The sequence below is a fragment of the Pipistrellus kuhlii genome, unplaced genomic scaffold (assembly GCF_014108245.1).
Source record: "Pipistrellus kuhlii isolate mPipKuh1 unplaced genomic scaffold, mPipKuh1.p scaffold_m20_p_48, whole genome shotgun sequence".
NCBI lineage: Eukaryota > Metazoa > Chordata > Mammalia > Chiroptera > Vespertilionidae > Pipistrellus > Pipistrellus kuhlii.
In genome coordinates, this window is record NW_023425549.1 from 165,191 (window position 1) to 187,693 (window position 22,503).

A 22,503-nucleotide genomic window follows, 5' to 3' on the forward strand; every position below is an offset into this window, starting at 1 on the left:
GGCATTCAAAATGTGAACTTTAATAACAGCAGGTCAGAATGGAGTTCCCCAGGAACAAGAATGATCAGGCCGGTGCTGGGGTCCCCACTTCCTCCCCTCCAAGGCCTGGAGGCAGCCAAACACTGGACCCTGTTGAGGAGGAGGGTGTCCGGCTCCATGTAAGTCCATCTGCTCGGCATCGTAAGACCCAGGATGCAGAGGGTGTGGAGCCCAGTGGCCCCGCCTGGCCCAGAAGGTCCCGGCGGCTGTGGCCCAGGCTGGGCAGCGAGCAGGCCGGGGCTGTGGGGTCAGATGCGGAAGCTCTCCTCCCGGCCATCAATGTGACGGAGCCGCAGGTAGACATCCGTGCCAATGCCCTGCAGGGACTGCAGCCGAAGGGAGCCACCGAGGTACTCGGCGTAAGCCCGCGACGTGGGCAGCCCGAAGCCGAAGCTGGGGGAGGAGGGACAGGACAGGAGCTTCAGAGGCGTGAGTCTCCAAGGCCCCGCACCCTCCAGCATGGCCAGTGGGGCTCACCCGTGCATGGGTCCTGTCTGGACGCCACTGTGCATGTCCAGGTGGCCGAAGAGGGGGTTGATCCGGGGATCCTGGGTGCTGGACTCGGCCGTAGTGAAGTGGTAGTCCATGACCCGGTCCAGGTCTTTGTGAGCGATTCCCCCGCCCCGGTCTGAAATCCTGGCAGGACGTGGATAACAGGAGCTTGCCTCAGCTTGGGGGCAGGAAGGGGGGGCTCACTACCTCCCATGCAGACAGTGCCGTCTTGTCCCTTTTAGCCAAAGGTGGAATGCTGTCCACCCAGCCTTGGGCCTTGTTTTTTGTGAGCTACATTTCTCTATCCTCACTCTGCCTGGGCCACTGACTGCTTATACCTTCTACAAGATCTGACCTTTCCAGCCAGCATTATAGACCGTTTACTCACAACTCTTTCCCCATTCTAGGCCCCTCACTCTCGAACAAAGACAAGGCCCTGGGGCAAGCATGCCAAGCATGTCAAACTTGCCCGCATGCCCGTGCGCCTTCTTTTCTTGGCCCGGTTGGCCTTTGAGGTTGACACGCTTGCCCTAGGCCCTGCACCTGGCCCCGGACTCATTCTTATGCAGCTCATGGCAATCTCAGGACCACAGGGTATCTTGTGACCAAGTCTCAGAGTGGGGCAGGTACCGGTTTGAGGTCAAACAGCAAGTCATAAACATCGCCAGAACAACCCGTCCACCCTAACCCACTCGGGGCAAACCTGATGACGAGATCAATATCGTTGTTGGCGATAGTGATGACCACATCTGGGACATTGTAGGGAGTGTCTAGGTGACTCTCCATCGTGGCTCTATACAGGGGGAAAGACCAGTAGTGGGTGGGGGGACCCCAGCTTCACCCCAGTTCCTGGCTGTCGTCTTCCAGCACACCAGCCAGCCCACCTCATGGCGTTCTTGAGCAGCTCGGGCAGCACGTAGTCCAGCGGCATGGGGATGAAGGGGAAGCGCGCAGCCACGTGGCCGTTGATGCGGACGCGGGGGGCGTTGCCGTACTTGTGCTCACACAGGCGTCTGTGCGGAGGGGCAGTTCAGACCCGGACCAGCGTCCTCGAGGAGATGCTGCTTCGCCCATGCCCCCCCCCCCCCGGGGGGGGTTTTGCAATTTCTAAAGACACTTTTGTTTGTTACAACTGGGAAGTACTACTGACATCAAGTGAGTAGAGGCCAAGGATCCTTCTAAACATCCCAGCAAGCACAGGACAGCCCCTCACAAAACAGAATGATCAGACCCAAATGCTAACGGTGCCACAGTGGAGAAACCCTGTGGTAGAGCATGCTCCAGGCAAGGGCTCAGACCGAGCCTTCCCTGCCCAGAGGCACCCCCTTTCCCCCACCTCTTCAGCTGCTCTAGCCTCACCTGGCAAAGTCCACCCACTTTTCAATGATCTTCTTTGGCGAGAGGCGAGTGCAGATGATGCCGACAAAGTCAGGCTGTCAGGAGAGAGAAGGCCAGGATAGCAGCTGACCTGCTTCTTGGCACCAAATGCTTGCAGCCTCTGGATTGCTGAAATAGCCCCAAGCCCCTCCCAGGTGGACCCGGGACCCGGCGCCGCACCTTGTCCTCATGCAGTGCCAGGTGATGTGTGGCCAGCATGCGGATCCCGAGCCTGGAAGTCAGCGTCTTGTCCAGGAAGTAGCGAACAAGCTTCTCGTCCTGCAAACAGCGGGGCCTCAATGATGCTGTGCCCTCCCCAGGCCCCCCAACAGGCCACCACCGTGCTGCCTCTGACCTCTATGTGCTTCCGGCTCTCACGCAGGCCCTCGGCCAGGAGGGTCACCACGTCTTTGTGGTCGTCCAGCAGCTGCCGCACCAGCTGGCAGTACTGGGCTTCATCTGTCTGGTCCTTGATCTGCAGGCCACAGAGTCATGAGTATGGATGGTCCAGCCCTGACCTCTCAACCCCTCACCCTGCCCAGGCCCAGCCCTCACCGGAGGGAAGTCTGTCAGCTTCTGGAAGGCACGGATGTACAGCTCGTGCTGCAAGGAAAAAGTGTCGTAATTCACAAGAACAACTACCTGTGCCTCCCAAAGGGAACTGCCATCGCCCCAATTCAAGAGGTTCAAACCCCCATCGTGGCCTTTCAAGCCTCTGAATATGCAGGTGTGGGTCCGAGTCCTCTGTGACCCTGACACCTTTTGGCTGGCAAATCTCTGCCTCTCTGGTCCCATCTCCCCATCTGCCCCTTGGCTGGTAGGCACACTGGTCTACTGGGGAAACCCATGCTCCCCGGAGGCCAGCTTACCACGTGCAGTATGGTGGGGTTGCAGCCAATGATGAAAGGCAGGCTGCGGAAGCCCTTGATGCGGTGAGCGATCCTCACTGGCAACTCTTGCTGCAAGTACCGGGCACTTTTCTAGTAGAATAAAAGGAGGGAAAGCAGGGCTGGGGTCTGGGTGGCTGGGCCAGAACTCCGGGAACCAAGAGAAAAAGAAGGGGCAGGAATCTTACCAGAAGGTGGCTGCCATCCTGAGAGCGGCCGGAGTACAGCATCATGGTCGGAGTGAGGCGGACTGAGGGCTGGAGGAGGGGCAGGTGGGGCTTGAGCACTGGATCTGCAACCCTTCATCCCCCACGTCAGCCCCACCCCTTCCCTGGACACCCTCTCCACCTGGACACCCCAATGCGCACCTTCTCCGCGGCCACGTCGATGGCGGACTGGTTGTAAAAGGAGGTGACCGTCTTGGAGCGCTCCCTCGCCATCTCCGCGTGGTGAGTGTCGGTGGCCGATGTGGAGAGGGCCCTGAGCAGGAGTGCGGGCCCGAGGAAGGGCCGGAGGGGAGGGCCGCTTCCCAGCACCGACGCCAGCATCATCGTCCTGCTCCTCTGGGCGCTAAGGACCAGGCAGATGGAGGCGACCCCCACAAGGGGCAAGGTGTGGGCAGGCAGGGCTCTTCTCTTGCCTGCGGGGGCGAAGGCTGTCGGAGGATGCTGACAAGCTCAGCCCCAGGGAGCAGCGCCCATCTACAGGGACGAAGGAAGGAGAGTTGTAAGGATCCGGATCCAGGCGACCCGCACCCCCTCTTCACCTGGGCACCGGTATCCTCAGACCTGGGCAATCTCCTTCACCCTAACCCTAACCCTACCCCTTGGGCAATCTCCTTCACCTTCACCCTAACCCTAACCCTCTCCCCTCTACCACCTCCCCGACACACACAGGCACAACCCGGACCTTGCTTCCCGGGGCTCCTGGCTCCGACCCGGGGCTCTGTCTGGTGGTCCGGCTCCTCGGACCGGTCCAGCTCAGAAGCCTCGCCCCGGCGCCCGGGCGCCCTCGTCCAGGGGACGGAGCCACCCCTGCCCAGCGCCTGCGGACGCGCCCGCCCGCCCTGCCCAGCCCCCGCGGGGCCTGCGGACGTGCGGGGCGGGCATCGTGCGCCCGGGGAGGCTGCAGCGAGCTGCGACCCGGAGCCCCCGCCTGGGTCCCCCCCGCGCAGGCCACTTGGTTCAGCCCGGATCCCCCGTATGGTAGAGGCCGGCCCGCGCCCGCCGCGGCCCAGCGCAATGGCGGGGAGGCGGGCGCGCGCTGCGGGCGGGTCTGCGCCTGCGGCTCCACTTACCGCGGGGCCGGAGCTGGGGCCCGGGTCCGAGCGGAGCGGCCCAACTGTCGCCGCCGGGCCACAGCGCTGCCCTAGCCCTCTGTCGTGTGACGTCGCGTGGCTGTGGGCGCCCGGTGCCTCCTGGGAATTGTAGTTTGGAGCGAAGTACTCTCCACCCGGGAAGCCAGCTGGTTCTGGCTGTGCCCTGCTCCTGCACACCCAAGTAAACCCCACGACTCCCTCCGCAAGGCCTCCTCCGTCTCCGATGGCTCCCTGGGGGAGAAACGGGAGAGGGTGGAAGATCCTTAGATGTAAGGCGCACAGACAAAACCCCTGTATTCCTTCCCCGAGGCCTGGCTTTCTCCTTCCAACCAGACCAGCTCAAACCCCAGCTCAGCCACTTCCTGTCTGAGACAAGTTACTTAAGCTACCCAATGCTTTAATTTCCATTTTGGTAAAATGAGGATGTAGCAACCTTGAGGTTGTTGTGTGGTTACGTGAATTTCTATATGGAACGGCCCTGGAATACCGCCAGGTGTGGCATTAGCATCATATAAGCATTAGAGGTGACCATTCATTCATTCATGCCTGCAAGTAACACTGAGTGGGTGACTGCTCTGCCAGGAGAGGAATCAAATAAAAAACACGGGTCTGGAATCAAATAAAAAACCCGTGCCTGTCTGTCCGGGAAACAGCTTCAGTGTCCGCTGTGATGGGGCTGATGAGGTGGAGGGAGCACCGGGTAGGGCCCGACATTGGTGCAGGTGCAGCATGAGGAGGACCTGGCCAGGCACGGGATCTGGACTGGGAAGGGCAAGATGGCCAGAGAGAGAACAGCTGGAGCATCTGAGGACATGGCTGCAGCCATGTGGACCCTGGGAAGGACAGAGTGAATGGGTGTCTAGTCAGATCAGGAAGGGAGAGAGCCACTGAAAAGATTTAACTGTCAGCTTTGCCCCTGAGAACCCTCTGGCTGTAGTGATGGGGAACATGGGGATTGGTGAGACCAAAGGCAGAGAAACCAGTGAAAAGACAGTTATTTTTTCAAAGCAAGAGATGATGGGAGACTGTTCAGTGTGTGTGCGCGCGTGTACCTGTACTGACTAGATTTTTCTTTACTGTGGTTATGTATTTTATAAATATTTAAAAGTTTTTAAATTAAAATAAAAGGTTAAGTGAAGCAGGTGATATCTTTGGAGCCAAAGGAAGGGGCTCCCCACCCCACTACACACACACACACACACACACACACACACTCCCTCTCACACACACACACACACTCCCTCTCACACACACTCTCTCACACTCCCTCTCACACACACTCTCTCACACTCCCTCTCACACAGACACACACTCCCTCTCACACACACACACACACACACACTCCCTCTCACACACACTCTCTCACACTCCCTCTCACACACGCACTCTCACATTCACATATTCCCTCTCACACGCACACTCATACACACACACACTCCCTCTCACACACTCTCTCACACTCCCTCTCACACACGCACACTCACATTCACATATTTCCTCTCATATGCACACTCATTCACACACACACACACTCCCTCTCACACACACTCTCTCACACTCCCTCACACACATACACACACTCATATTCACATATTCCCTCTCATATGCACACTCATTCACACACACACACACTCCCTCTCACACACACTCTCTCACACTCCCTCTCACACACACACACTCCCTCTCACACTCCCTCTCACACACGCACTCTCACATTCACATATTCCCTCTCATATGCACACTCATTCACACACACACACACACTCCCTCTCACACACACACTCACACTCCCTCTCACACACACTCTCTCACACTCCCTCTCACACACGCATTCTCACATTCACATATTCCCTCTCATATGCACACTCATTACACACACACACACTCCCTCTCACACTCACACTCCCTCTCACACACACTATCTCACACTCCCTCTCACACACGCACACTCACATTCACATATTCCCTCTCATATGCACACTCATTCACACACACACACACTCCCTCTCACTCACACTCTCACACTCCCTCACACACATACACCCACTCACACTCTCACGCAGTCATTCACACACTCTCACATTCACACACTCCCTCTCATGCACACTCATTCACACAACACACACACTCACACATAAACACACTCTCACTCACACACACTCTCCCACCCTTTCTTTTTCCTGGCAATGTGCTGGAGGAAGCCAGGCGGCCACTCAGCTCGGAGGCAGGACTGCCTGAGCCCCTGGGAGCTCCGCCAGGAGCGTGCGCAGAGAAGCAAAGCGGGGTGCTTGCGGGGAGCCAGAGCTGGCGCTCGCGGAGCCGCTGTGTGAGCGGGCACAGGACTGGCACCTGTGGCTGCCACCGGGCGGGGGCGGAGGGGCGAGCGCCTGGGCGCGCACTCTGCTGCCTCCCAGCTGCCAAGGTCGGACACGCAGCCCATGATCCCTCTTGCAGAAGCCTGTCCGCATTTAGAGTGGACAGTTGGTCAGGCTCTCTTCCAATAGCCTCACATGTGCTAATTCACTCAGAATACAAGGCCAGTTAAAGAGCTTCACAAATAAAAACAAGCCAAAGGAGTTCATCACTGCAAACCAGAAGAATTATATGAATTGCTGAAGCGGGTTCTTTAGGAAGAGGAAGATAATAAAGATAAAAATTATAAACAACAAATACTTAACTATCAACAAGTGAATCTAAAAGCCAAGGGTATTAAAAAATCTGATGAACAATATTAACTGGTGAATATAATAGAATCAGAGGTATGGAAGGGGAGTGGACTGACGATTCTCAGGGAAGAGACTGAACAAAAACTATGCACCTATAGATGAGGACAATAGGGGGTGGGGAAAGGGCAGAGGGTCGGTGGGAACCTGGTGGAGGGGAGCAATGGAGGGGGGAAAAATGAGGAACATTTGTAATAATATGAACAATAAAGATTTATTTTAAAAAAATAAAGAAGAAAAGAAAAAAATGAAAACTTATCTTCCAAAAATTTAAAATCTGCAAACCTTGTTTCAAATTCAGTTCTAAGGTTTAAACTTTTTTTCTGCGTATTTTTTAAAATATATTTTATTGATTTTCCACAGAGAGGAAGGGAGAGAGATAGAGAGCTAGAAATGTCGATGAGAGAGAAACATCTACCAGCTGCCTCCTGCACCCCCCCCAAAGGGATGTGTCCGCAACCAAGGTACATGCCCTTGACCGGAATCGAACCTGGGACCTTCCAGTCCGCAGACTGACGCTCTATTCACTGAGCCAAACCGGTTTGGGCATTTTCTGTGTATTTTTGATACGATGCAGTTTCACCTAAACTTGATTTGTTCATGTTGCATGTCTGAAAGTGCGTTAAATCTTCATTTTTCAACTGCTTTTCTCAACTAGCTTACATTTGAATGCTTTGACTTGGTCAGACATGTTTGTAATAATCTGATCTTTTCTTTACAGTTTTAACTTAAACCATTTAGTGTTTTGTTATATCAACCATGAAGGATAAATCTTGCAACCATATTGTGTCAAAAAACAGGCTTGCCCTAGCTGGTTTGCTCAGTGGATAGAGAGGCAGCCTGACTAAAGGTTCCCGGTTCGGTTATGGTCAAGGGCACATGCCTGGGTTGCAAGCTCAGTCCCCAGTAGGGGGTGTGCAGGAGACAGCTGATCAATAATTCTCTCTCATCATTGATGTTTCTATCTTTCTCTTGCTCTCTGAAATCAATAAAATATATATCTATATATATATAAATGGCTAAGTGACCATCACATTTGAAACAACTGAATGGATGACTGAACAGGCTGAGTGGGGCAACCAGGCCAGCAGGGGGGTTAGTGAAGGATGACCAAATGACCCAACAGCAGGCTGCATGGGGCTACCAGGCCTGCAGTGGGGCAGATGGGGGCGACCAGACCGGCGGGGGGCGGGGGGCAGTGAGGGGTGACTAGGCCAGCTGAGGAGGGCAGTGAGAGGCAACCAGGTTGGTGGGTGGAAGCAGTTGGGGACAACCAGGCTGATGGGGGGGTGGGGGAGGAGGAGGCACTAAGGGGTGACTAGGCCAGCAAGGGGGGGCAGTTGGGGGCAACTATGCCTGCAGGGGGGGCAGTTAGGTGCAATCAGGCAGACAGGCAGGTGAGCAGTTAGGAGCCAGTGGTCCTGCATTGTGAGAGGGATGTCCAACTGTGGATCGGGCCTAAATCAGCAGTCGGACATCTCCCAAGGGGTCTCGGAGTGGAGAGGGTGCAGGCTGGGCTGAGGGAACCCCGCTCTTCTCCCCCCCCCCCCCGGCCCCCGTGCACAAATTTTGTGCTTTGGGGTCTCTAGTATATACATAAAAAACCAGTCTTGTGCCTTGATTTTAGTTATTAAAAACTGACATATTTCGCTGAAACTGGTTTGGCTCAATGGATAGAGTGTCAGCCTGCAGACTGAAAGGTCCCAGGTTCGATTTTGGTCAAAGGCATGTACCTTGGTTGCGGGCACATCCCCAGTAGGGGGTGTACAAGAGGCAGCTGATCGATGATTCTCTCTCATGGATGTTTCTAACTATCCCTCTCTCTTCCTCTCTGTAAAAAAAATCAATAAAAAATATATTTTAAAAATAAAAAGAGAAAAGGCATATAAATTCATTTGATGTTTAAAATTTTTTTTAAAAAAACCTGACATATTTCTTCTTTCAAGTTCCAGAATTGTTTAAGAACCTTGGAGCAAGATAGCCAACGTACCTCGGTGTGTTAGGACAAGGCTGAATAATCACTGTCTAATTCACTTAAGAAAACAGTGAACCGTGGCTGATTTAAACTTTGAGATCTTATAAAATTGATAATTTTTTATAGGTATCAACACATTTCCATATTTATTATCTTTGAGCATAATATTTTTCCCTTTTATCCATTTATTATTTTTTAATTTCTTTTGGGGGGGTTGCATCTAACACTTCTTGATGTATAATGCAGTGAGTATGATGAGTCTTGGATCTGTCATAAATTTCACTTTGTTTTTTTTGTTTTTTTTGCAGTAATGCCTCGAAACCATCCTTGTTTCCAGTCACTGAAGGAGCTCCATCTGTAGCTACAAAAGTTAGCTTTGAGAGAGGTAGACTGTATTTTTTTTTGCAGAAGTTTAAAAACATGATTAAATGTATCTTGTCCTATACTAGTGTTATGCATTGGTACTAGTTCCAATCATTCCTCAAAAGTGTTGAAATCTTTATTTCATATCGCAAGCATGAAGAAACACAGCTGAGCTACGCCTCCAATGTCTGCACTCTCATCACAGGCGATGGAAAAAGCTTCGAAACCAGATGATTTTGGTTTGATCTGGATACTTAAATTGTCGGCCAACTCAGTAACTCTTCCCCCAACTGTATTTTGAGACAAAGAGATTGTTTGAAAAGACCTCCCATTTCCAGGACAAACAATTTCTGCAGCTTTAATTAGACATTCCTCGATGAAACCACGTCAGTAAAAGGTTTCGAGTGTTTAGCTATCAGCTCCGACAAGACGGAGCTTGCCTGCACCGCGGCTTTGCTCTTGTGATACTGGAGTAACCATGCCCTGCTGTGTATTCAGTCCCAGCTCCAGCTCTTTCAACTTTTCTTGTCTCGTTAATCCCTCACAATGATCATATTTAATTTATGTTATAACTTTGGTACACTAATAGCATTATTCCATATCAAGCAGATTATTTTATTTTTACTTCACAGCAAATATACTCCTATTCCCACTTTTCTTGGAAATTTCAAAGTTTGTCAGCAATTTTTTGTTTATTTTTACTACCACTTGATTTTGCTAGACACATGCTGAATGCCAAGGGCTAAAATAAACGAGTCATCGTTAACATAAAGTAATAGAACATTTTAATAAAAATTAATATTTTCCCTTGCACATTAACTTACCAGACTCTGAATACCTGCATAAATTAATAGCATCACACAAATAAACCTATTTTTCTTGTTCTCCGAAAGCGAAATATTTCCTGTTGCGTACACCAAACAAGTCAGTTCAAGACTAATGATGTGGCAATTGGCTGCTAAAATATTCGCTGCTAATATTAGTGGAGAGAATTTGTGCACCTGCGTGTAAGGCGTGTAAGGGAAATGAATGCAACATGATTATACTAATCAGTCATTAGCGTCAATGTAGTTTGTTATTAATAACGAGTGGCCTGGTATGCAGAATCGTGTACATTGAAAGGAAATTAAGTAGAAGAAATCTTTTAATATCGCTATTCATCCTTTCTCTATAATAGAAGTGTCAGAGATGAAAGAAAGTTAGCAAAATGTATATAAAAATAATATGTAACTTGATTAATAAATAAACAATAACAACATGATATAACAACAACATAGACGTGATATAAAAACAACATTGATAAAAACAATGACTGATCAATTGATTAAACTTATTCTAATATTTCCCTGTATACCACATTAAGAGTGAAAACACTTTTCGCCGAAACCGGTTTGGCTCAGTGGGTAGAGCATAGGTCTGCGGACTGGGGGGTCCCAGGTTCGATTCCTGTCAAGGGCATGTGTATTGGTTGTGGGCACATCCTGGGTGGGGGGTGTGCAGGAGACAGCTGGTCAATGATTCTCTCTCATCGATGTTTCTAACTCTCTATATCTCTCTCTTCCTCTCTGTAAAAAATCAATATATATATATATATATATATATATATATATTAATATATATATCTATATATATTTTTTTAAAGAGTGAAAACACTTTCAGAGTGCTTGACTAATTTCCCTTGTGACGAAGTATTTACAACTTTAACTTTAACATTACATGCTTTTTGAACTCGAGAGAAAGCAACATATAACTGACCATGTCCGAAACGATTCAGGTAGGAATAGTCCTACCCTGTCTAGGGTTTGTCCTTGTGATTTATTAATAGTCATAGCAAATGCTGGCATCCTGGGAAACTGTCTTCCAATTGATTTAAATGGGAGGCCAGTGTCAGATGAGGACAAATCAATTCTTGGAATCAGAACAACCTCTCCTTCCACAGATCCTGTTAATGCTTCAGCTTTGATAATGTTAGGTTGCAGTCTTTTTTATAACAAATCTAGTGCCATTACAAAGACCTCATTTACTATTAAGATTTCTCAGTAGCATGATGATTGCACCCACTTTCAATTTCGGGCATTCCCGAAGGAGTAATACTATTAAGAAATTTGATGGGAAATTTTTCCTTTTCAGAATTATCTGTTGAGTCAACGGAACCATCATTTTCTGGACAAAGAATCATATATTTAGATATATTTTTAATATTATCTATAGATACACTATTTAGCTTCAATAATAGATATGTTACAAATAATTTCACGGGGGATTTCAATAATATGCATTCTGAGAGCTTTATATGTATCGTGCATGCGCCATTCAATGCTTATTTTTAAATTGCTAGTGCACATCATACGTACCAGCCAGCCAGTTAGTCAGACGGTCAGGCCAATGGACGGTCAGTCACTTAGCCTTCTATATATACAGATCATGTATAACAGGATATTATAAAAATTAAATTACAAAATTTTTATTAAAACGTTTCTTACATACTGTTGTAGGGAGTGGTTATAAGGTAAAGCCTCAGACTGACTTGCTGGCAAAGCTGCAAACAAGTCTCAGCTTAGAAGGCATAGCCCTCTTAGCATAAGTAAGCTTGATCTTGTGACTGCTCCCTAGATCTTCCTGGGTAGCTAATGGGCTGTGGGAGGTGCAGCAAATGCTGCCAGAACAAGTGAAACTCACAAGAACATTGTAACTATGGTGACCACTACCTTGTTTACCTCTGACTATAAAATAAAGTCTCAGCCAGGCACAGAAAATCCACCTAGATTCAGCTTATTCTTTTTGTCTTTTCTTCATCCTTCTCCGGCCCTCCCTCAGGCTCCCAGAACCCTTGGCTGTGCTGGCGCGGCACATACTGTTATATTGGCTGGGCCGCAAAATTATTCATTGTGGATCATAGGTGGCCCGCGGGCTGCAAGCCTGACATGCTTGCTTTACACCATTATTTTTGTAGTGACTTGTTGAACAGTAAAAAGTCCTCTGTGGTCCCCTCATCCTGGTATTCATTTAACTCTATAACTCTATAGTCTCTTCTCACACTGAGTAGGGCTGACCTGTCCCAAGGGGCTAAGGAAGAAATGACAGTCACTTTTGAGGCTAAGTGATAAAGACGTTGTGGTTTCCATCTTGCTCCCGCCTAGAGCACTCATCCTGGAGGAAACCAGCCATAGATGACAGGGACTCCAGGAGACTGTGCAAAGAGGTTAGACATGAGTCCTAGCCCTCTATACTAGTTTCCTATTGCTGCTGTAACAAGTTACCACAAGCTTGGTGACTTAAAATAGCATGAACTTACTATTTTACAGCTTTAAGTTCAGAAGTCTGACAGGGGTCTCACCGGGCTAAGACCAAGATGTCAACAGTTCCTTTCTGGAGAATTGAGGGGAGAATCCATTTCTTTGCCATTTCCTGCTTCTGGAAGTCACCTGTATTCCTCAGCCCATTATCCCATTCCTCCATCTTCAAAGCCAGCAACATTGCATCTCACTGTGCCTTTCTTCCGTAGTCACACCTCCCTCCGACTCTTGTTCTGCATCCCTTTTCACTTTAAAGAACCCTTGTGATTACATTGTACCCCAGGATAATCTCTTTGTTTTAAAATCAGCATTTTAGTTACCTTAATTCCATCTTTCACCTTCATTCCCATTTACTATGTAACCTACATATTCACAGGTCCCAGGGATCAGGACATGGGTGTTTGTGGTGGCTGTCCCTCTGCCAACCATGCTGTCTGGAAGCAGAGGCGTGGGCCTGAGGAGCAGCAGCCAGGAAAAGGAGGAGGGCCAGCAGGAGAGGGACATGTCACAGAAGCCAAAGGAAGAGAGCGTTTCCAAGAAGGAGTGCACTACAGTGACTAATGCTGTTGGGAGGTCAAGCCTGACAAGAACTGAAAAAAATTATCCATTGGATTTACTGTCCTGATGACACCAGCCGTGAGTTGGGGTAGTTCTGGGGTCAAGAGCTAGTTTATGGTGTCCTGGGCAGCAAGGAAGAAGTGAATAAGTCGAGGCTGAGAGTGTAAAATCCTCCCAAAAAACTTGATTGTAAAAGAAAATTCGCTGCTGTTTCTAAAATAGGAAAGAGAAGCACAGTTCAGTGCAGATGAGAAGGAAGTAGAGGGATGGCAGCGATGGGTATAAATGCGGCATCTGTGAAGGGGAGTTCCGCTAGCCCACCGACAACCTCGAAAGGAGGGACTGTTGGATTGACCTGAGCTCAGGGTTAGCCAGGCGAGCCTCACTACACCATAGAACAGAGGTTAGGTTACCTTCAAGGGTGTGGTGAGGTGATAACTGGGAATTTAAGGAGAGAAGAAGAGAGACCGGCCGGCAGGCGGCGCTGGTGAGGCAGGGAGGGATTGCTGAGCAAACTAAGGATATTACTGTCCTAACAGTATCTGAAATAATTTTAGGGAAAATGCTTGGTTCTTGATCGGATCGCACTACTCGCTGGATTTCCTGGTCCCGCTGGTCTCTAGGTCCTGGATGTCCCAATGCTTAGAACAGGGCTTGTCACAGAGTAACCGCTAGAGACCGTTAACTGTAATTGATGTACGTGTGCACTTTTTAAAACTTCGGGACTACATTTCCCTTGAGGCATTGCGGCCGCTTGGACTACAACTCCTAGAATGCCCGGCGGGCCGTCTAGTCCATAAGGACCTTTCATCTGGTTTTCCAGTCCCAGCATTCCTTGTGTTTTCCTAACTCGCCAGCAAGCCTATCCGGTCCTTGGAAGATCCAATTGGATCCGGGAGTGCGCGCCCGGCCGGCCCCGCGCGGGCGGGCGGGAGGTGTGGCCGCAGCGCGCCCCGCCCCTGCTCCGTGGCGGTTGCTTTCCGCGGGCGCCGGAGCGGGACACGGAGACATGGGCTCTACCTGGCGCCGCCCCGGCTGGGCGCGGCTGGCGCTCTGCCTCGCGGGCCTGGCGCTCTCCCTCTACGCGCTGCACGTGAAGGCGGCGCGCGCCCGGGACCGGGACTACCGCGCGCTCTGCGACGTGGGCACCGCCATCAGCTGCTCGCGCGTCTTCTCCTCCAGGTGCGCGTGGGAGCCGGAGGCTCGGGGCGCCGGGCTGTTCGTGGGAGCGGTGCACCGGGGCCAGATGTGCATGGCGGCCAGGTTGCCAGATGGCTCTGGAGTCTGGGATTGTTGTGCCAGGAATCAGATGCTTGGGGACCGGCTGCTCCAGGGGACACTGCCCAGCGAATCGGGTGTGTCCGAGATAGGGATGAGGGGCGGGATGGTGGGGAGGGGGGAGATATTGCTGGGGACTATGGTTATTCCTGGAGTAGTGGATCTGGATCCCAAGGAATAACGGTGACGCGGGAGGAGGGGGAGGTAATGTGTAGGGACCCATGCTTGTCATGAGGATGGCCGTGCCTGGGGGTAAGGTGGCAGGTTTGGCTATGCTTGAGGACCTGGGGTTAGTGGGATGACCGAATACAGAGGGGGCAACGGGCGGCCAGGGCGCTGGAGAATTAGGGTCCAGGTCAGAGAGATCCTACCCCGGATTCCCAGTCTCTGGTAACTCTGTAAAGCAGGTCAACTGTCTATCTCACCATGCCATCTTACGAATTATTGAAGGTCTAGGTAGGATGAAAGAGGGGCCTAAGGGGGAACCTTGGCCAGGCCTGGCCTGGGGTGGGGGGAAGATAGGAGCAAACACATGGACTCCTGACGTGGCCAAGGGAAGCTTCCCCAGGAGGTCATCGGCCTTTGGCCTCAAGCTGGGTAGGGGAATGGGGACATAGAGAAGGACAGCGCAGGTGGCTTCTATTTTTTTTTTTTTAAGTATATATATTTATTTAAATTGGTTTCGGAGAGGAAGGGATGGAGACAGATACAGAAACATGAACGACGAGAGAGAATCATGGATCGGCTGCGTGCTGGGGGTGAGCTCACAATCTGGGAAGTGCCCAGACCAGGAATTACAGGTCTGAGCTCAGCCACTGAGCCACACCAGCCGGGTCGGGTGGCTTCTTGGAAATCACCCCCCCAGGACGGGGCCCAGGGCACTGGGTTGACGACACTCCTCACCAGGGCCTTCCCCTCCACCAGGTGGGGCCGGGGCTTCGGGCTGGTGGAACAAGTGCTGGGTGCAGACAGCATCTTCAATCAATCCAACAGCATTTTCGGGTGCATCTTCTACTCGCTCCAGCTGTTGCTAGGTAACCGGCCCTGCCCGTCATGACAGCCCTTCCTGCGGCCCCATTCCTTGCCATCTTGGGGGCTCGTAGAGCTGACGGGGGAGGAACTAATAAGAGCCTTTCACTTGGCCTTGGGAGTGTCAGAGCCAGAAGGACCCTTAACCGCTTCCTAGGGCACCAGTTTTGTTGGAGAGACGGAGTTCTTTTCGGGGGGAATCTAAGGGCTGTGTGTCTTTCCTCTGTAGATGAGATTTCAGTAGGAAAATTCGCTATTTGTGTCCCAGGGATCACTGAATGGAGAGGAAAACCAAGGGGCCTCTTATTTTAGAGGTTTCCCCAGCAGCCCCTGCTGTCTGGTGGCGCCGAAGTTATGGCAGTTTCTAGAGGCGGCTTGTCCCCGAAGCCCATGTTTGACTTTTCTTCCTTGCAGGTTGCCTCCGGGGCCGCTGGGCATCCCTCCTGCAGTTGCTGAGTTCCCTGTTGTCTCTCGCTGGTTCTGTCTACCTGGCCTGGATCCTGTTCTTTGTGCTCTATGATTTCTGCATTGTTTGCATCACCACCTATGCCATCAACGTGGGCCTGATGGTGCTCAACTTCCGGGAGGTCCAGAGACCCCAGGGCAAGGTCAAGGGGCACTAAGCCCTCACTGACCTCATGCTCTGCTTTTGCGTCAGCCTTGCCAAAGGGGAGCACGTCTGGGTCCTAGAGGAGTCTGCAGCCCACCTCCACCATCCTCCCAGCACTGGACATGGACCGAGTGCGCCAAACTCTTCCTCCACCTAGTGCCTCTGGCTCTGCCCCAAGGATTGGTTTCCAAAGCTCCTGTCTTTGCCCAAGGAAGGAGGGTTCTGAGCAATAAAATGTCTTAAATTGGTTAAGTCTGAGCCACCTATCTGCCACGGGCCCTCGTTCTTGCCTCCTCCGGGACCGGGAGGATATGGGTCGGAGGGAGAGAGGAGCGTCTGCTTGGGAAGGGTGGCTAGTTCCTTCTCCAGCTTGTGGAGTCAGCAAGACTCCAAGGAACAGGCAGGCAGCCGCTGCTGCCCTCGGGAGCCAGCAGCCCTCCTGTGAGGGCCGGGCATGCACTTGCGGGAACAAGCTGCCCTCTGGTTCTGTGCATGTGTGCTGGGAAGTCCTTCTCAGTGCAACCCTAACCCTCTGGCTGCCCTGTCTACCCCTCAAGACAGTCTTGGCAGCTCGGAAGGGCCAGGGCCAGGTGTTTTTGGTTTCTTTTTCCTAGTATCACTGAGCACTTAACTGCATGCCACGCACTGTCTAAGAACATGACATGTGTTAACTCATTTAATCCTTATAGCAATTTGTATGAGATAGGTACTAATATTGTCCCAGTCTTGATGAGGAAACTGGAGGTACAGAGAAGCTAAGGAATGTGCCTGAGATGGCACAGCCAGTGTCTGGAGGGGGGTGGGAAGCCCTCGGGGTTTTAATCCACCAGGGCCAGCTGGCTGCAGCGTCTGAGTTGGGGTCAGGGTTCCTGAACCATCTGGGCTGGCAGGAGTTAGACGCCAGGAACAGGAAAAGAATGCACCAGGAATGTCCTTCCCTCCTGACGGAGTTTTCGACACCAGCGAGAAAGGTGCGCACGCCTGCACGCCCTGCCTGCTGGGCAGGTGGGGGCCCAGAGAGGTGTTGAGGTTTGCCAGGTCTCGGCTAGCAAGTAGCATAGCCCTGACCCCTGGACTGCCAGCCCCGAACTCACTGTATCCGAAGCAAGATGGGAGACGGTATGAGAAATCCACTTGGAAATGAAAAGTGAGAACGGGGAGGGCCTGTAATTACCGGAGAGAGCTTCTATGCCGGGAGAGGCTGCATCTGTGCCAGGCTTTGGCCTAAGTGGTTTTTTTGTTTTGTTTTTAAAGTATTTTATTATTGTGTGTGTGTTTTTTTCATTGTTTTTTAAATATATTTTATTGATTTTTTACAGAGAGGAAGAGAGAGGGATAGAGAGTTAGAAACATTGATGAGAGAGAATCATCGATCAGCTGCCTCTTGCACAATCCCCACTGGGGATGTGCCTGCAACCAAGGTACATGCCCCTGACCGGAATCGAACCCTTTCAGTCCTCAGGCTGACGCTCCATCCACTGAACCAAACCGGTTTAGGCAGGCCTAAGTGTTTTTAAATGAAAACTTTCTGCGTTTTTCGGACAAGGCACAGACCGGCTAAATGTCCAAGGTCACTCAAGTAGTCAGTGGGGTAACTGGCGTTTGAACTCAGTGTGTGAGTTCATGGCCACGGCCCAGAGAGGGGTGGCGAACAGCCCAGGGTCACACAGCCACAGCCCCAGGACCAGGAGCTCCTGGCTTCCTTCCAGCCCAGGAGAGCAGTGACACCTGTCTCCCAGCCAACGGGGCGGAGCAGAGGTGGAGCTAGCGAGACCCGGGTGCTTCTCCGAACCGCAGCACAGGCGGCAGAGTAGCCCGGAGCAGCATGAAGCAGAGCTGGGGACCAGGGCTGCTCATCCTGGGAGCCGTGGTCCTCATGGAGGGTGAGCCATCTGTGCTGGAGTGGGTGGGGAGGGGGGTGTGGGGGCTCTGCCCCAGCAGCCCTGCAGCTTGGTGTGTGTGAAGCCTGCCTGTGGGTGACAGTCCGCCTGCGGTGATACACCGTGTCTGGCTGTGTGTGGGGACGTCTGTGTGGCTGTGTGTCCAAATGGTGTGATATTCTTGGGCTGGAGCAGTCTGTCTGCAGGGCTGTCAGCGCCTGTGTGTGCCCCGTGCCCTGCCTGCCCCTATACTCCCAGCAAAGCCCCTTAGCCTCAGCCCCAGCCTTTCCTCCTGTCCCCTCCTGGCTCCGATGTGCAGTGGGTGTGTCTGTGTGAGCCCATTATGGGAAGAGGCAGGACCGGAGCCTCTTTGGTTGAGTCTGGCAGTTTCTGGAAAGGTGGGGAGTCTGAGTCGACAAAATGGGTGGACATGACGCAGCCTCTAATCCCTCCTCGGCCTCCGTGGCTGAGGGCACAATTAAGCTAATGCTCTCCACACACACAGGCTGCCTCCTGACTCAGTGGCGGGGGCAGGGGCTGGGGAGCTGAAGCGTGGAGGGCTGGCCGGGTCCCAAACTGAACCCCAGGCCCTGTTGCTTAGGCTGGAGTGCTGAGCTCAGCTGAAGGAGAGCTAATTGCTCAGTAGATGCTCTGAGTAGGTTCCAATAAAAGCTGTTCCCGGCCACATATAAATATTTTCTTTCTGGGAGGGGCTGGTGAGGTGGCCACCAAGTCATAGGCAAGGGCCCAGGGCCTACCCCCAGCCTGTGCCCTCCACCAAAGCTGGGCCAGGCAGGTAAGGCCTCCGAGTCTCACCTGTGTCTCTCTTCCCAGGTCTCCGAGCGGCTCAGCGTGGTAAGCCCTGGGGACCGGGGGCTTGGGCCTTACCTGGGTCTGGATGGACCTTGGGTGAGGACAGGATGGGCCTGCTCTCCTGACCCACCTCTGTCCACAGCCTGTGGGCAGCGTGGCCCTGGCCCCCCTGACCCTCAGGAGGGCAACACAGGGCCTGGCGAGTGGCCGTGGCAGGCCAGCGTGAGGAGGCAGGGGGTCCACGTGTGCAGTGGCTCCCTGGTGGCGGACAACTGGGTCCTCACTGCTGCCCACTGCTTTGAAAAGTGAGTTGTGGCTGGGGTCCACAGGGCTTCTGACTTTGGGGGTGGGTGATGTGTCCCCAGACTCACAGTGCTGATCCCTGCCCTTAGAAAAGCAAAGGACCGTTTACCGAGACTATGCTGTGTGCCAGGTACTTAGCACATTGCTCTTAACAGCCTTCATGGAGGAAGCCTTAAAAAAGAGAGTCAGGTTGGGAGAAGGAAAGACCTTGCTTAAAGCCAAGATGGTATTCGTCCGTTCGCCTACCTTGTTGTCTTCCATGGGCGCTGTGCCCCCTGGGCCTTGTCCTCTCTCTCCAGAGCGGCAGTGACAGAGCTGAGCTCCTGGTCCGTTGTTCTGGGCTCTCTGCAGCGTGAGGGGCTGAGCCCTGGGGCTGAGGAGGTCGGGGTGACGTCTCTGCAGCTTCCCAGGGCCTACAACCACTACAGCCAGGGCTCAGACCTGGCCCTGCTCCGGCTCGCTCACCCCACAGCCCACACACCCCTCTGCCTGCCCGGACCTGCCCATCGCTTCCCCTTTGGGGCCTCTTGCTGGGCCACAGGCTGGGATCAGGACATTAATGACGGTAAGTCTACCCCAGGCTGAAGTCCAAAGAGGCAGTCCACTTGCCCAAGGTCACACAACCTCAGCTGCCAACTGTCTGCTTCTGCTCTTCTGACCCACCTCTCTCCACAGAGCCCAGACTCCAACCCCAACCCCAACCCCTTCTTCCAGCTCCCAGGACCCTACGGAACCTGCGCCTGCGTCTAATCAGCCGCCCCACGTGTAACTGTCTCTACAACAGGCTGCACCAGCGGCTGCTGGCCAGCCCGGCCCGGCCCGGGATGCTGTGTGGGGGTGCCCAGCCCGGGGTGCAGGGGCCCTGCCAGGTCTGAAGGGGATGCGAGGGGAGGAAGCAGAGGGGAGGGGCCTGGCTTTGGGCTGGGTGCTGGATCTGTAAGGAGGGGTGGAAGGGCTGCAGAGGATGTCTGTCCAGGGCTGGGCTCAGGTGTCTGTCCTTGGCCCCATTGCCTGCTTCAGGGAGATTCTGGGGGCCCCATGCTGTGCCGTGAGCCCGATGGACACTGGGTTCAGGCTGGGATCATCAGCTTCACATCCAGCTGTGCCCAGGAAGACACTCCTGTGCTGCTGACGGACACGGCTGCCCACAGCTCCTGGCTGCAGGCTCACGCCGGGGGCGCAGCCTTCCTGGCCCAGAACCCGGAGGCCCAGCCAATCAGTGACGCGGACAGCTGTGTAGGTATGCGCGGAGGCCGAGTGTGGTGTGGGCACAGCCAGGCCTGTGTGAGGACTCCTGGGCAGCAGGTGGAAGCCACAGACAAATTTCAGCTCGCAATAGAGAACTGGTTCAGGGCATCCACTAACTGCCATATGCTAATCGGGGCTTTTAAGGGCCACCCTGAGTCCCTAGGATGGGAACAGCCCCCTTTAGGCTGCGATGTTTCAGAACGTTATGGGTTTGGAGTTTAGGTAAGAAGAGGGGCCTGGGGTCCAGCTGAAGGTTTGGGGCCTTGCTGCAAGTTTCCAAGCAAGGACCCAGTGAGATTGGACAGGGCGGGGCTCCCTCTCAGAATTCTGGCTTAAATGATTAACAGGCAAATTGCATGCAAAATAATTCCTGGGAAGGAAGCTATGTCTTAATGGTAAGAGAAGCCCTGGTGAGCCAGAATTCTGGAGCCAGCCCAAGCCCGGAGGGTGCAGACAGGTGGGGCTGAGGGACCATTAGCAGGCCACTCCCTTGAGGCCAAATCGTTGGTTAAAAGCTTAGGCCCTGGTTTTGGAATATCCGATCTGCTACTTCCCTGCAGTTACTGAGCTAGAAAGTCACTTCACCTCTTGGGAACTTTGGTTACAGGGGTAACAGAATTCTACTTGAAAGGTTGTTATGAGGGTTTGACGGTATGTGGGGAGCACTTTTCCAGAAGGCAGATGGGAATCCATGTTGCAGCTTGCGGATCCTTGAGGGGAGAAGGCCCCCAGGCAGAGGCGCCCTCCGCATGGCCCTGGGATGCCCGGCTGAAGCACCAGGGGAAGCTGGCCTGTGGCGGAGCCCTGGTGTCGGAGGAAGTGGTGCTGACGGCTGCCCACTGCTTCATTGGGTGAGCCTGTCTCCCTCCCTCTGTACCCGCTGCCCACCCCGCCGCCCAGTGCTGTCAGTGCTGTCTCTGCACAGGCGGCAGAGCCCAGAGGAGTGGAGCGTAAGGCTGGCCGCCGGACCAGAGGAGCACAGCCTAAAGCAGCTCATCCTGCATGGGGCTTACACCCACCCCGAGGGGGGCTACGATGTGGCCCTCCTGCTGCTGGCCCGACCTGTGACATTAGGCCCCAGCCTGCGACCCCTCTGCCTGCCCTACGCGGACCATCGCCTGCCTGAAGGGGAACGTGGCTGGGTCTTGGGGCTGGCCCACCAAGGAGCAGGTATGTAGGACCGGGCCGCCAGCAGCTACCCATCCAGCCTAGAGGCCACTGGGGCAGTCGGGTCTTTCCCTCCCCCACCACAGGCACCAGCTCCCCTCAGACAGTGCCCGTCACCCTCCTGGGGCCTAGGGCCTGCGGTCGGCTGCATAGAGCCCTTGGGAGCGATGGCATCCCCATTCTGCCAGGGATGGTGTGTACCAGTGTTGTGGGTGAGCCGCCCCGCTGTGAGGTAAGCTCGACCCCTGGCATCCTCAGCCTGTAGCTCAAGTACAAGGCCTGCTCTCTCCTCAAGTTCAGCCTTTCTGCCAACTGGCACCCTAACCCCTTCTGCCCCTCACAACTGCTTAGGGGTAAGAGGAAGTCACCCAGTGTCACCTGACCCTGGCAGGGCCTGTCGGGGGCACCACTGGTGCACGAGGTGAGGGGCACATGGTTCCTGGCTGGGCTGCACAGCTTTGGAGATGCCTGCCGAGGCCCCGCTCGGCCTGCAGCCTTCACAGCGCTCCCCACCTACGAGAGCTGGGTCAGCAGTTTGGACTGGCAGGTCTACTTCGCCGAGGAGCCCAAGCCCGAGCCCGAACCCGAGCCCGAAAGCTGCCCGGCCAACATGAGTACGTGGCCCTGGGGCCTCCTGCTGCCTCTCCCCTCTCGACCCCTCTCTGTCTAGAAAGATCTGCTCTGAGTCACCTCTAGAGGCCTGAGTGGGTGGAGCAGGACAGACCATCTGGATCAGATTGTCTGTCATCGTGGGCTTGGCACAGGCCTCTCAATCTCTTGAACCTGTTCCTCCTCCATCCCAGGGGCTGTCAGCACCTCCCTCCTCCTCCTCCAGGAGATGTGAAGCCTCCACCCACCTCTTCCTCTCCCACAGGCCAACCAGCCGACTGCTGACAGGTGGCTCTGAGATGCTGCACACACATCACTGCCTCTGCTTCCCCCCTTACCCCCCCTTCCTCCCGCCACACACACACACACACAGTTCCAGGCGCTGGGCAGGCCCAAAAGCCCAGTGGGCTCTGGGAAGGAGCCTGCCTGGATTGGCAGCTGCCCCGTCCCCCCTGCATGACTGGGAGATGTCACCTGTAGATGCTCCCCACGCTCAGCTCTGCTCTCCGACGCAGGTGTCCGTTTTCCCTCTTCTTCA

The 22,503-nt window shown here is 53.4% G+C and overlaps 3 protein-coding genes across 9 annotated transcripts; 2 read left to right on the top strand and 1 right to left on the bottom strand.

Moving 5' to 3' along the window:
• Positions 1-4,231, bottom strand: BCKDK (branched chain keto acid dehydrogenase kinase). Of its 3 annotated transcripts, none has more exons than XM_036413035.2 (12): positions 4,093-4,231; positions 3,164-3,496; positions 2,984-3,052; positions 2,778-2,888; positions 2,464-2,511; positions 2,264-2,383; positions 2,089-2,187; positions 1,891-1,964; positions 1,416-1,544; positions 1,235-1,324; positions 517-675; positions 1-432 (listed from the first exon to the last, which is right to left on the bottom strand). In XM_036413035.2, exons 2-12 carry the CDS (start codon positions 3,344-3,346, stop codon positions 288-290), a joined length of 1,227 nt encoding a protein of 408 aa, XP_036268928.1. In that variant the 5' UTR covers positions 3,347-3,496; positions 4,093-4,231; the 3' UTR covers positions 1-287. The 3 variants fall into 3 exon arrangements, with proteins under 3 accessions (XP_036268928.1, XP_045428492.1, XP_036268929.1); XM_045572536.1 differs by lacking the exon at positions 4,093-4,231 and adding an exon at positions 3,705-3,909; XM_036413036.2 differs by lacking the exon at positions 2,264-2,383.
• A 9,630-nt stretch (positions 4,232-13,861) lies between these two features.
• VKORC1 (vitamin K epoxide reductase complex subunit 1) lies at positions 13,862-16,203 on the top strand. 3 transcript variants are annotated; one of them, XM_045572435.1, is made up of 3 exons: positions 13,870-14,276; positions 15,231-15,340; positions 15,750-16,203. In XM_045572435.1, exons 1-3 carry the CDS (start codon positions 14,038-14,040, stop codon positions 15,956-15,958), a joined length of 558 nt encoding a protein of 185 aa, XP_045428391.1. In that variant the 5' UTR covers positions 13,870-14,037; the 3' UTR covers positions 15,959-16,203. The 3 variants fall into 3 exon arrangements, with proteins under 3 accessions (XP_036268938.1, XP_045428391.1, XP_036268937.1); XM_036413044.2 differs by having other exon boundaries at positions 13,882-14,210; XM_036413045.2 differs by lacking the exon at positions 15,231-15,340 and having other exon boundaries at positions 13,862-14,210.
• A 1,484-nt stretch (positions 16,204-17,687) lies between these two features.
• Positions 17,688-22,395, top strand: PRSS53 (serine protease 53). Of its 3 annotated transcripts, none has more exons than XM_045572542.1 (11): positions 17,690-17,828; positions 18,660-18,680; positions 18,781-18,943; positions 19,241-19,506; positions 19,617-19,810; positions 19,962-20,181; positions 20,890-21,040; positions 21,115-21,359; positions 21,443-21,588; positions 21,748-21,970; positions 22,231-22,395. In XM_045572542.1, the coding sequence occupies exons 1-11, from the start codon at positions 17,771-17,773 to the stop codon at positions 22,248-22,250; spliced, it is 1,707 nt and encodes a 568-aa protein (XP_045428498.1). In that variant the 5' UTR covers positions 17,690-17,770; the 3' UTR covers positions 22,251-22,395. The 3 variants fall into 3 exon arrangements, with proteins under 3 accessions (XP_045428499.1, XP_045428498.1, XP_036268948.2); XM_036413055.2 differs by having other exon boundaries at positions 19,656-19,810; XM_045572543.1 differs by lacking the exon at positions 21,748-21,970 and having other exon boundaries at positions 17,688-17,828.
• Positions 22,396-22,503: the final 108 nt, after the last annotated feature.

Excerpts from the sequence above, each read along its gene's own strand:
- BCKDK (XM_036413035.2), bottom strand. The coding sequence starts at position 3,346 with ATGATGCTGGCGTCGGTGCTGGGAAGCGGCCCTCCCCTCCGGCCCTTC. Across the intron at positions 1,965-2,088 it reads TGGCACTGCATGAGGACAAG|CCTGACTTTGTCGGCATCAT; the intron begins GTGCGGCGCCGG and ends CTCTCCTGACAG. Across the intron at positions 1,325-1,415 it reads CTGCTCAAGAACGCCATGAG|AGCCACGATGGAGAGTCACC; the intron begins GTGGGCTGGCTG and ends CCCCCTGTATAG.
- VKORC1 (XM_045572435.1), top strand. The coding sequence starts at position 14,038 with ATGGGCTCTACCTGGCGCCGCCCCGGCTGGGCGCGGCTGGCGCTCTGC. Across the intron at positions 14,277-15,230 it reads GCGGTGCACCGGGGCCAGAT|GTGGGGCCGGGGCTTCGGGC; the intron begins GTGCATGGCGGC and ends CCCCTCCACCAG. Across the intron at positions 15,341-15,749 it reads CTCGCTCCAGCTGTTGCTAG|GTTGCCTCCGGGGCCGCTGG; the intron begins GTAACCGGCCCT and ends TCTTCCTTGCAG.
- PRSS53 (XM_045572542.1), top strand. The coding sequence starts at position 17,771 with ATGAAGCAGAGCTGGGGACCAGGGCTGCTCATCCTGGGAGCCGTGGTC. Across the intron at positions 18,681-18,780 it reads TCTCCGAGCGGCTCAGCGTG|CCTGTGGGCAGCGTGGCCCT; the intron begins GTAAGCCCTGGG and ends CTCTGTCCACAG. Across the intron at positions 19,811-19,961 it reads GGGTGCAGGGGCCCTGCCAG|GGAGATTCTGGGGGCCCCAT; the intron begins GTCTGAAGGGGA and ends TGCCTGCTTCAG.